The 12,369-nt window shown below is 39.4% G+C and overlaps 1 protein-coding gene across 2 annotated transcripts in view; it reads left to right on the top strand.

Moving 5' to 3' along the window:
• mbd2 (methyl-CpG binding domain protein 2) overlaps positions 1–10,846 on the top strand; it is a 74,828-nt gene extending 63,982 nt beyond the window's left edge. For both annotated transcript variants that reach the window (XM_052010462.1, XM_052010460.1), the window contains exon 8: positions 9,690–10,846. In XM_052010462.1, the coding sequence (XP_051866422.1) occupies positions 9,690–9,693 (4 nt within the window). In that variant the 3' untranslated portion in view covers positions 9,694–10,846. The remainder of the gene's footprint in view (positions 1–9,689) is intronic.
• Positions 10,847–12,369: the final 1,523 nt, after the last annotated feature.

The following is a 12,369-nucleotide window of genomic DNA, read 5'->3' as shown; positions in this document are numbered from 1 at the left end:
AAAGCAGACGGTCAATGCTTTGGGTGAGGACCCTTCCTCAGAATATAGAACAGTACAGCACGGGAACAGGCCCTTCGGCCCACCATGTCTATACTGACCATGATGCCAATCTAACTAATCTCGTTTGCCTGCACGTGGTCTATATCCTTCCATTCCCTGCCAATTCATGTGCCTGTCTGAATACCTCTTAAACATTGCTGTCATATCAGCTTCTATCACCTGCCCTGGCAGTACATTCCCAGCACTTACCACTCTCTCTGTGTAAAAAAAACACTTGTCCCACACATCTCCTTTAAACTTCCCTCTCTTACCTTAAATCCTTCCCTCTGGTATTTCACATTTCCACCCTGGGAAGAATACTCTAACTACCCTATCTATGCCTCTAAATTTTTTATCTACTTCTGTCAGGTCACCCCTAAGTCTTCAAGGCTCCAGAGAGAACAATCCTAATTTATTTAACCTCTTTATAGCTAGTACACTCCAATTCAGGCAATATCCTGGTGAACCTGTTCTGTCCCATTTCCTAAGCCTCCACACCCTTCATATGGTGGTGTGATCAGAACTGCACACAAGTTTTAAACAGTTGCAACATGACTTCCGAACTTTTATACTCAGTGCCCCGACCAAATTCTTTACCACCCTATCCACTTGTGGCCGCCTCGTATGCTGAAAGTCAATCTGGAAAATAATGTGAGAAACCATGGTAGTATTCTGAGCACTCCACATTTTGTCACTTGAGGCCAACAACTGCTAAACATTTTGCTAACCTGTAAAGAAGGAACTTGCACTTAATGCTGTTGAATCACCACCTCAGCATCCCAACATACACCACATCGAATTACTTTTAACATGATGATGTTTTGTTATGCAGCCAGTCAATTTTATGCTATTTGTGGGAGTAGTGTGGTGGGATGACTGGGAAGCAAAGTATTATCAAGACTTGTTCTTCAAGCAATATCAAGGGAACCTTTTACATCTACTCTACAGGCAAACAGGATTTTGGTTTAATGTTTTATACAAAGAAATGCAACACTCCATCAGCAGCATGTCGGCCTATATTACATGCTCAAGTTGAGCCTACAACCTTCTGGTTTCAAAGCAAGAATGTTGTCAGGGAATGTTATTACCTTGCATGTGCAGTATGATAATCAATAATTTTTTTCCCAAGTCACAGAGAAGTCCATTTTTTTTGTCAATGTGGAGTATATGATTACAGTTGTGCATAAAATCAGTGGATCCCACAATGTACAAGCCATTTTCTTTCAGTGCCTAATCTCCATTGTGTTTTAGCATTTTTTTGTCTACTCTTTTGTTTTATGGTTTTATTTTGCTTAACCCTGTAACATCCTTTAATATACATCTGGGTGTCTCATATTTGGCATCACCTGTACAGGCTGGAAATTTGTCTCACTCTTATTTTTGAGCGCTGCCCATATTTCACTTTGTGCATACTTTTCTTTTGTTTGGTTTGATCCATGAATAATTTGGCATCTAGTATTTATAACTTCACTACTGAATCTTCAATCTGTATATCAATTCATCTTTTTTAATTTTTGGAGTGGAGGATACAAATGAAATCTGAAAACCATTTGCTCTTCATTCTATCTTTAGAAGCTTCAGTTTAAGCAATGAAGTGCACAGTTTATGGTTATATCTACTACATCCCTTCTTGTCTTGGTTGTGTTTTTCTTGCACAGTAAACAATGTAACACAAACTTGTCTCGTAGTTTCTGTTCTGCTGAGAAGGAATTCTGAAGGTATCTCTAACAAGTTGCATAGAACTGTATTAATGTTGACTTTGACAATACACGAATAATTTTATGAGAGTTGTAACTTATTCTGTAAGCTGTATGCAGAGACTTTTCCATTAAATATATACGTTGAGTACTGATTATTCAGCTTTGTCGGTATGATTATTTTGAGCGTATGATTAAATACAACCCTTACAGTTAAAAAGTAATCTGCTTTTTTTTCTGGGAACAATATTGATCAAAAGTATGAACATTGATTAATTTAAACTCTGTCTAATTTCAGTTTTAGATGTGGTTATTGTACAGGTCAGTATGACACCTTTTATTGCACTCCAGGATAGTGAATGTTGATCATTAAATACGTCATTATTTAAATATTCTATCACTAAGATCATTTTCACTTGATATGCGTCCGGATGCCAAGTGCAAAGTGGTCTTATTGCTGGGCCTCTATATGATGATAAACCTTCATCATTTAACTTGGATCTCTTTGCCCAAATTTACTTTAATGCTTAAAGGCCTGCTGGAAATGGAAAGCTGATCTATGATCTGTAGGCATTACTGCTCAGCAGATGATAAAGGTTCCCTTCTACCTTTGGGTAGAAGGTACAGGAGCCTGAAGGCACGTACCACCTGACTTAAGGACAGCTTCTACCCCACTGTGATAAGACTATTGAACGGTTCCCTTATACAATGAGATGGACTATGACCTCACGATCTACCTTGTTGTGACCTCTCACCTTATTGCACTGCACTTTCTCTGTAGCTGTGACACTTTACTGTTATTGTTTTTACCTGTACTACATCAATGCACTCTGTACTGACTCAATGTAACTGCACTGTGTAATGAATTGACCTGTACGATCAGTTTGTAAGACAAGCTTTTCACTGTACCTTGGTACAAGTGACAATAATAAACCAATACCAATACCCTGAGTGGCACTGTTGAAAATGTGATATTATGTAGGACATATAGTTATTTGTTTTTTAGATTTACTCTATATTTTACTTTTAATTTTGCAAGAAGCTTTCAAATTTCTTGTTGGACATATGATTTGCTGGGCTTTAGTGTTCTGCTATAAGTTCAGTTTGGAGAAAGTTCTTTTCTATTACATGTTCCAAACAGTAAACTCAACAGGGCATTCAGAGGTCAGGTTTGTCATAAGGCCTTTTTTACCTTTTCTTGCATTATGTAATATCAGAGGTGCAGCTGCTAAATATCTATATCTGAAGCCTTTTTTTGAGCATAACTTCTTCGCAATACTTGGAAATGGAAATGCTTCACCTTTTTGAAAGTTTTGATTTCTCATTATTTACTTCTCATTTAACACTGGGCCTATTATTATTAATCGGAGGATATGTTGTCAGATGAAGGTGCTATCATCTGTTTTCAGACACTTAGGTGACCATAGAACAATACAGGCCCTTCGGCCTACCATGTTGTGCCGACCTTTAAACCACGCCTAAGACTATCTAACCCCTTCCTGCCACATATCCCTCTATTTTAAATTCCTCCATATGCTATCTAACAATCTCTTGAACTTGACCAATGTATCAACCTCCACCACCACCCCAGGCAGCGCATTCCATGCACCAATCACTCTCTGGGTGAAAAACCTCCCTCTGATATCTCCCTTGAACTTCCCACCCATTACCTTAAAGCCATGCCCTCTTGTATTCTTGTATTGAGCATTGGTGCCCTGGGAAAGAGGCGCTGGCTGTCCACTCTATCTACTCCTCTTAATATTTTGTATACCTCTATTGTGTCTCCCCTCATCCTCCTCCTCTCCAATGAGTAAAGCCCTAGCTCCTTTAGTCTCTCCTCATATTCCATACTCTCTAATCCAGGCAGCATCCTGGTAAATCTCCTCTGCACCCTTTCCAACGCTTCCACATCCCTCCTATAATGAGGCGACCAGAACTGGACACAGTACTCTCAGTGTGGTCTAACCAGAGTTTTGTAGAGCTGCATCATTACCTCGCAGCTCTTAAACTCGATCCCACGACTTATGGAAAGCTAACATCCCGTAAGCTTTCTTAACTACCCTATTCACCTGTCAGGCAACTTTCAGTGATCTGTAGATATGAACCCCTAGATCCCTCTGCTCCTCCACACACCCCAGAATCCTGCCATTAACTTTGTACACCGCCTTGGAGTTAGTCCTTCCAAAGTGTACCACCTCACACTTCTCTGGATTGAACTCCATCTGCCACTTCTCAGCCCAGCTCTGCATCCTATCAATATCCCTCTGTAAGCTTCAACAGCCCTCCACACTATCCACAACCTTTGTGCTGTCTGCAAGCTTGCTAACCCACCCTTCCACCCCCTCATCCAAGTCATTAATAAATATCACGAATAGTAAAGGCCCCAGAACCGATCCTTATGGCACACCACTAGTCACAGCCCTCCAATCTGAATGCACTCCCTCTACCACAACCCTCCTGCTTTCTACAGGCAAGCCAATTCTGAATCCCCATGGTCAAGCCTCCCTGGATCCCTTGCTCTCTGCCCTTCTGAAGAAACCTCCCATGTGGAACCTTGTCAGACACCTTACTAGAATCCATGTAGACCACATCCACTACACTACCCTCATCTATCTTCCTGGACCACATTATTGTTCTCAAGAATAGTGCTGATGTTCTGCTTATTCTGCTTTGCAAAGAAGCTAGAGAAAGAATTTAGATAAGGTGACACATTTTAAAAGAACTATGTTATAAGATTGAAAATTTTTAAATCATGTATTTTAACTCTCTTCAATTGTTCAGCTTTGTAACCAGCAAACAAGTTGGTATATTCTGCACAAGGGACCAAACTGTGGTCATATTATTTGAAGGCAAACACATTGCATGAATACTCATGACTTTTATTTTTAAATAAAAAAAACAAGGTTTTCCTATGATAAAACTGACTGTGTTTGAGTTAATGCAGTTTGCCCAGTTGCAATGCATACTGAGAAATCTGCTGCAGTTAACCTTTAATGACTAAGCCTCAGGGACTTGACATTTTCAAGTTAACTTGGTCTTTCTTAAAACCATATTGTTTTAGCAAGAATGATGCAAGAAACCTTACCTGTGATTACTTTCCCTAAACTAACAGAAAAGCTACTAAATCTACATCAGAACGTGTAGGTCAACAGGTTTGCTGTTCACAAAGGAAAAAGTACTTCCAGTACTTCACGTCTTATGAGGATAGGTTGAGCGAGTTAGGGTGACTGGCAGGCAGAGAGCTACTTGAAATATTTGAAAATGAGACTTTTCATCTTTTAGTTAATCTTGTAACCAAACAAATAGTATAGTTTCTAACGGCATTTTCCTAGTATGTGCTCCTACCTATTTCTTTTTCCCACCTTGTGTCCACCCTCAAGATGATGAGCTATTTAAGAGCAAGGCTAGGATATTCAGCACATAATCTTGCTTTGCCAGTCATTCTTTATGTAGGTCACCTATATTAATTCCCGTAAGCTGCCTACATTCAAACACTTATTTAACAATCTGTTGATTTCATTTCTTAAACTTCAACATGTTCTAGAGGGGTTCAAGATCTATTTGGATGTTATCTACCCTATACTTGTCCATTGTGACTTTGTTGAGGCTGATATTTTTTTGCATGTGTTCAGTTACCTCTTTCTCTAATAATTTTCAAGTCCTATTCATTTTTTTTATATTTATCGATTTCTGGGATCTGAGTGTCCTTTCCTCATTGTCCTTGAGAAGATGGTGGTGAGCCACCTCTTGAACCACTGCAGTCCTGGTGAAAATTGGTATTAGACTGATAACAAAAGCAAGAGGGCATTGGCTAGGGTATCAAAAGCAAGAGGGCATAGGTTTAAGGTGAGAGGAAGGAGTTTTAAAAGGGATCCGAGGGATAATTTTTATTTTACACAAAGTGGTTGATATCTGAAACACACTTCCAGAGTAGGTGGTGGAATCAGATACAATTACTACATTTAAGAGGCACTTAAACAGATATTTAAATAGGCAAGGCATAGAAGGATATGGTCCTAATGTGGACAAGTGGGATTAATGTAGATGAGCAAAAAGATCAGCATGGCCGTGGTGGACCAAAAGGTCTGATTTTGTGCTGTATGACTCAGACTCTGATGTAAAACAGGCACTATCATTATTTCTCTCCCCCGCTTCCTAAATGATATAAATATTTGTCACTGAGAGGTTTAAAAAGTATGACCAATGCTATGCAATTCCCTAACCTATTTCATTTGTTATACCCTGGCCTGGTACTAACTTAACCACTATCAGGTTCCTTTTCAAAAGTCATCATACCAGCTGTGGCACAACTGAATCAGAATCACAGTCTATATGTAAAGATTTACTTTCTGTTAGATCCAGAATAGTAAAACAAAAACAAGAAATGGTTCAAATTCACTCTTAATTTGGGGAACATTGCTGGATTGCAAATTCCCTGTAAATGTATATTCTACTAATACAGCACACAAAAAATGCTGGAGGAACTCAGCAGGTCATGTGGTGTCTATGAAGGGAAATGAACAGTTGACATTTCAAGCCGAGGACTGGAAAGAAAGAGGGCAGAAGCCAGAATAAAAGGGTGGTGATGGGGAGGAGCACGAGCTGGCGGGTGATTGGTGAATCCAGGCAAGAGGAAGAAGATGGGGGAGGGCGAGTGGGAATGATGTGAGAAGCTGGGAGGTGATTGGAAGAGGCAAAGGGCTGAAGAAGATAGAATCTGATAGGAGAGGACAGTAGACCATGGAATAAAGGGAAGGAGGTGGGGGGCCAGAGGGAAGAAGGTGTGGGTGATGGGCAGACACCCTTTTATTCTGGCCTCTGCCCTCTTTCTTTCCAGTCCTGATGAAGCGTCTCAGCCCAAAACATCGATTGTTCATTTCCCTCTGTAGATGCTGCCTGACCTGCTGAGTTCCTCTAGCATTTTTTTGTGTGTGGCTCCAGATTTCCAGCACCTGCAGTCTCTCTTGTATATTCTACTAATAGGTAGTCTTCCTCTGCAGCCAGCTGCTGTAATAACTTAAGCTTATCTGAACATTGGTTTGATTTAAGAATAGAGTTTGTCACTTTGTGTACAGAGTTTAGTAAACTCTATTTTCTGTTTAATGTCCAAATAGTGTTAATTATAAAAATATAATTTGAACAAACAGAAAAATTAGTACTGTGCATCAATATTTACCAAGGAGAAGGACGTGGAGGATAAGGAGATCAGTGTGGAGCATGCTAATATGCTAGGGCATTTCGAGATAAGGGAGGAGGTAGTGTTGTGTCTCTTAAAGAACATTAAGGTGGATAAGTCCCCAGGGCCCGATGGGATATACCCCAGGTTATTGAGAAAGGCAAGAGATGAGATTGTTGGGGCTTTGACCAAGATCTTCATGTCCTCTCTAGCCACAGCTGAGGTCCCGGAGGACTGGCGAGTAGCTAATATTGCTCCATTATTCAAGAAGGGAAACGGGGATAATCCTGGCAACTATAGACTATTGAGTCTCATGTCAGTGGTAGGGAAGTTACTGGAGAGGATTCTTAGGGATAGGATTTATGAGCATTTGGAAAACTGTAGCCTAATTAGGGGCAGTCAGCATAGCTTTGTGCAGGACAGGACGTGCCTTACTAACTTGATTGAGTTTTTTTGACGAGGTGATGAGGGTGATTGATGAAGGTAGAGCTGCGGATGTTGTCTACATGGATTTTAATAAGGCGTTTGACAAGGTCCCTCATGGGAGGCTCATCCAGAAGATTATGATGCATGGGATCCACGGTGAATTGGCCGTTTGGATTCAGAATTGGCTTGCACATAGAAGACAGGGTAGTGGTAGATGGGTCTTATTCTAGCTGGAGGTCTGTAACTAGTGGTGTTCCGCAGGGATCCGTACTGGAACCGTTGCTGTTTGTGATGTATATAAATGACCTGGATGAAAATGTACATGGGTGGGTTAGTAAGTTTGCAGATGATACTGAGATTGGTGTTGTGGAGAGCACGAAGACTGGCAAAGGATACAGCGGGATATAGATCAGTTGCAGATATGGGTGGAGAGATGGCAGATGGAGCTTAACCCAGTCAAATGTGAAGTGTTGAATTTTGGGAGGTCAAATTTAAAGGGACAGTACACTCTTAATAGCTAACAGTGTTGATATGCAGAGGGATCTTGGGGTCCAAGTCCATAGCTCCCTGAAAGTGGCTACACAGATTGATAGGGTGGTAAAGAAGGTGTATGGCATGCTTGCCTTAATTAATTGAGGAATTGAGTTCAAGAGTCAGGAAGTTTTGTGCAGCTTTATAAAACTCTAGTTAGGTCGCATCTGGAGTATTGCATTCAATTCTGGTTGCCGCATCACAAGAAGGATGTGGAGGGTTTGGAGAGGGTGCAGAAGAGGTTTACTAGATTAGAGGGCATGTGCTATAAGGAGAAGTTGGAAAAACTTGTGTTGTTTTCTCAGGAGCGGTGGGGGCTGAAGGCAGATGAGATAGAGGTTTATAAGATTATGAGAGACAGAGTGGACAGCCAATATCTTTTTTCCCAGGGTTGAAACGTCTAATGTCAGAGGGCATGCATTTAAGGTGAGAGGGGATAAGTTCAAAGGAGATGTGCGGGGCAAGTTTTATTTTAACACAGAGTGGTGGGTGTCTGGAATGCACTACCAGGGGTGGTGGTGGAGGCAAATACGATAGGGGTGTTCAAGAAGCTCTTAGATAGGCACATGAACGTGAGGGAAATGGTAGAATATGGATGTTGTGTAGGCAGAAGGGATTAGTCTAGTTGGGCATTTGATTACTAATTTGATTAGTTTGGCACAACAACATGGCTGAAGGGCCAGTTCCTGTGCTGTACTGTTCTAAGTTAGAAATGCCAATTATTGGTAAAATATTTGGGTTGCCTTCATGGAAAAGAGTATGGGAAAAATTGATTCTTTCCTCCTAATCAGTCTTCAGATGAGATTTATCCTCCCCTCCACTCATTTCAGAATGTCAGCCTCAAATGGGATTTTGCAACTGGTGATTATTTATGAAAATTTGAAAGATAGCAGAAGAAAATCTACTAATTGATACTGTGATAGGATAATAATGTATTTTACGATCGATATGTAGGGAAGTAGTATCTAGCAGACTAGTTTTTCAGATGAGATTGTTTATAATGAAGTTATTCATTATTTATATTTTTTGCTTCTTCACATCTGCAGGAAATAGCAGTGAAAAATAATTTGTTGAAGGTTTTCTATCAACATGATAAATTTGTAATTCTGTAAACCGGTTCTGCAATAAAATCCTAGTTGGAGCAGATGAAGGGTGTATTAATACTAGATAAGGCAGGACCAACGTGCCGGATCCAAATATTAAATCATTTATGTTCAATTGTATTTGCTCAGCTATTCGATGTAACTTAAGTTAATGAGGTGAATCAAGATACTTAGTGACATTGCAAAAATCTCATTGCTTACGTATGTAAATGAATCTATGATGTACGTTGTACAATTCATAAAGTGCAGGAGGAAGCCATTTGGCTGATCTTGTTTGTACTTGCTCTTTGAAAGAACTGATTAGGCCTACGCTTGGTGTTCTTATGAGTGTGCTATTCTGTTCACTTAAGTACTTTCTGTTTCTATCACTATGGAATTGGCTCACACCACCCTTTTCGGGCAGTGCATCCCAAATCATAATCAGCTGTGTTTTTTCAAAAATCACTTTCCTTCTTTTGCCACTTGCCTTGTCTCTGGTTGCTAACCCTTTTGCCATTGGAAACACGTTCTCCTCATTAATCAAAATCCTTCATGGTTTCGAACAACACTATTAACTTGTTTCTTCAAGGATACCATTAAAGGACAGTATTAAGAGGGAAGTATTTATTTGTAAGGGATTTGGGGGAGAAGTTTGTTGGTTTGATTAAAAGTACTATTTCATCATTGTTTTTATAACTAATTTTTTATCTGAATTGCTATGTTCTTCTACCTTTGCAGGTAATTACATTCCATTTGCACTCAAAAATCTCAAGCCCATTTAATTCAAGGCTATGTGCAAGCACGTAGGATTGAAAGAAATTAGTGCAACTTGGGCAAGAACATCAAGAATTCCATTGAAAAAGGATCAATGTACTACTTGGATCTTTTATTATATTTTTAAAAGGGTGGAAATGGACAGAGAGGCAGTAAGGTTTCTGTAGCCACTTTATTGTTGATTTCACTGAAATGTGTGGATAATTATAGCCTCTACCTTTTTCACTACCATCATGTTGAAAAGGGCAGAATATTCTCACTTCTGTGCATTGAATTCTGGAAAGAATTGTGCCCAGTCCTTTTATTTTTACAGAACTTTGAAGCCTTCCACGAACCATTATCGACAGAAAACAGTTCCAGTTTTTATGTACAGGAATTGATATCTTTGATTTCAATTGTTGGCCCACTGGAGCAGTTTAAGCAGCATGAGTGACTTATAAAGAAGAAATGTTGCAGCTTGAATACATACTTGCAGCCTTCACTTTCTGAATTGCATTTGTTCTTTCATCCCTCCCTTTATCTTTCCTCTTCTCATATCCAACTAATCCTCTGAACCATCAGTGCTACCCCTTTCACCCCCTACAACACCCCAACCACTACCATTACTGGGTAGGTAGCTAATATTACCATCTCGTGAATGACATGATCTAGCAACATAACTTGGAACAAGCAAACCTTTGGATCACAGTGTGGACAGACAATTCATTCTGTTATTTTCATAAAGAAAGACAAGGTGTTCCCCAATGGTGGAAAACGTAGTGTTATAAGGCTGAATTCAATGTGATAACTCTTTTGGGCATCAGATTATGTTTAAAAATTGAAATATGTGATAAATATATTTTTAAAGTTAGGTCCTTTTTTTCTTTGGTTAATAATATCTTTGTAAAAGTAATTGGATTCTGTGACACTGTGCAATGTAACATGCTCTTCTAGATACCAGAAATATTTTTTGTGCTGTATATAAGTAATTTGTCCATTTATCATGTGGCCTAGGATTTGATAACCTATGGCTTTATTACTGAGTAAAGCAAAAAGGGTATATATATATTTAAAAAATATATAATTATTTACTGAAAGCACCTGTACAATCTATTATGACAAAATAAAGGAATTGGTTTACATTTGGGAACTTTCTTGGACTGTCTATTATTGATGGTAAATTGTTTTGTTTCTAATTACTCACTGAGATTAATGAACTTGCATACATGCAAGTATTTCCTCATAGTTCTTGACCCCACTTCTGAGTAGTTGATGGCCAAAGTTTTCCTGAAAGACACTGTTGCTTTGCTCTGCTCTTCACGCCTTTTTAACATTGTATTTACAAATAAGGTAGAGGTGCCACGTTGAACTTGAAGATAATTCTGGTATTGCACCATCTGTTCTTTAGAGGAGAGAATGGGGAAGGTAGTGAGTGAAAGGCTGATGGTCCAATATTGGAATGACATGATGTGATGGACATGGGAGCATTCAGATAGATGTTTCAAAGTGGAAAAGATGAAACTTGGGAACAGGGTAAGCTAGTCAGCCAGTTAAGCAGCTCAGTCATTTATTTAAGATAGTTCTACACATCTGGCCGAGCTGTTTATTCACCTTTGATACACTTCATTGTGTACTTTTACATAACAAAAATAACAGTTAATTATTCCAGCCATAGAGCATTTTGTAAATGAGTAATTATGGAAATGGAAGAGATGGAAATGGTGGTAGGAAGGGGATGGACTAGTGCAAAGGGGTAAGGGTTTTAAGAGTGACAGGTTTAATGCTGAGCTGGGAAAGGTTTGAAAAGCAGCAAATGAGAGAACGTCTTCCGAGCAACTCCCACTGGAAAATGTCAAGTCAAGTTATAGTCATATGCACAAGTATAGTGAGGTACGGGTATAATGAAAAACTTGCAGCAGCATCATAGGCATAGAGATTCAGACAACACATAGAACAGAAGTTATACATAAGTTGTACATAAATTACTCAAGACAGTGAAGAAAAAAAGACTACAAAAGAAAACAGTTCAAGAACCTGATGGTTGCAGGAAAGTAACTGTTCCTGAACTTCGTGGTGTGGGACTTCAGGCTTCTATATTAACTGCTCGATGGTAGCAGTGAGAAGAGGGCATAGCCGGAATAGTGGGGATCCTTGATAATAGATGCTGTCGTCATCAGACAGCACATTATGTAGATACTTTCAATGGTGAGGAGAGCTGCGCCTGTGATGGACTGGGCTGTGTTCATAACTCTGCAGCCTCTTGTGTTCCTGTGCATTGGAATTGCTGTAACCAGTCATTGATGCCTCATGTTCCCACCAACAAATGCCACACTACTTGCTAAGAAAAAAGTTGAGTAAGGTAAAAGTATTTGAAAAGGATGGAAACATAAGTGGAAAAGTAATCGAGGGGGATGGACTAGCTAGCCATAGTTAGTCAACGTATTAGCCTATGCCATCTCCCATATGGGATCCACTAGTAACGTGCACTAAACAGCTGGAACAGAGAGAATATAAACAATGTTGCAAAATGTCGAATAAAAAATGAAAGTGAAGACTGATGGATAGTGTCATGATTGTTATATTTAACTTGTCAATATTTTTACATAAATTTGATTTCTGATTGTTTTAGTGGTTCAGGGGTTGCAGTATTATTTAGGTGTTGCTG

Source organism: Pristis pectinata, chromosome 2 (genome assembly GCF_009764475.1).
Source record: "Pristis pectinata isolate sPriPec2 chromosome 2, sPriPec2.1.pri, whole genome shotgun sequence".
Taxonomy (NCBI): domain Eukaryota; kingdom Metazoa; phylum Chordata; class Chondrichthyes; order Rhinopristiformes; family Pristidae; genus Pristis; species Pristis pectinata.
Note: the sequence above shows the minus strand (reverse complement) of the source record. Positions and strands in the feature narration are given on the sequence as shown.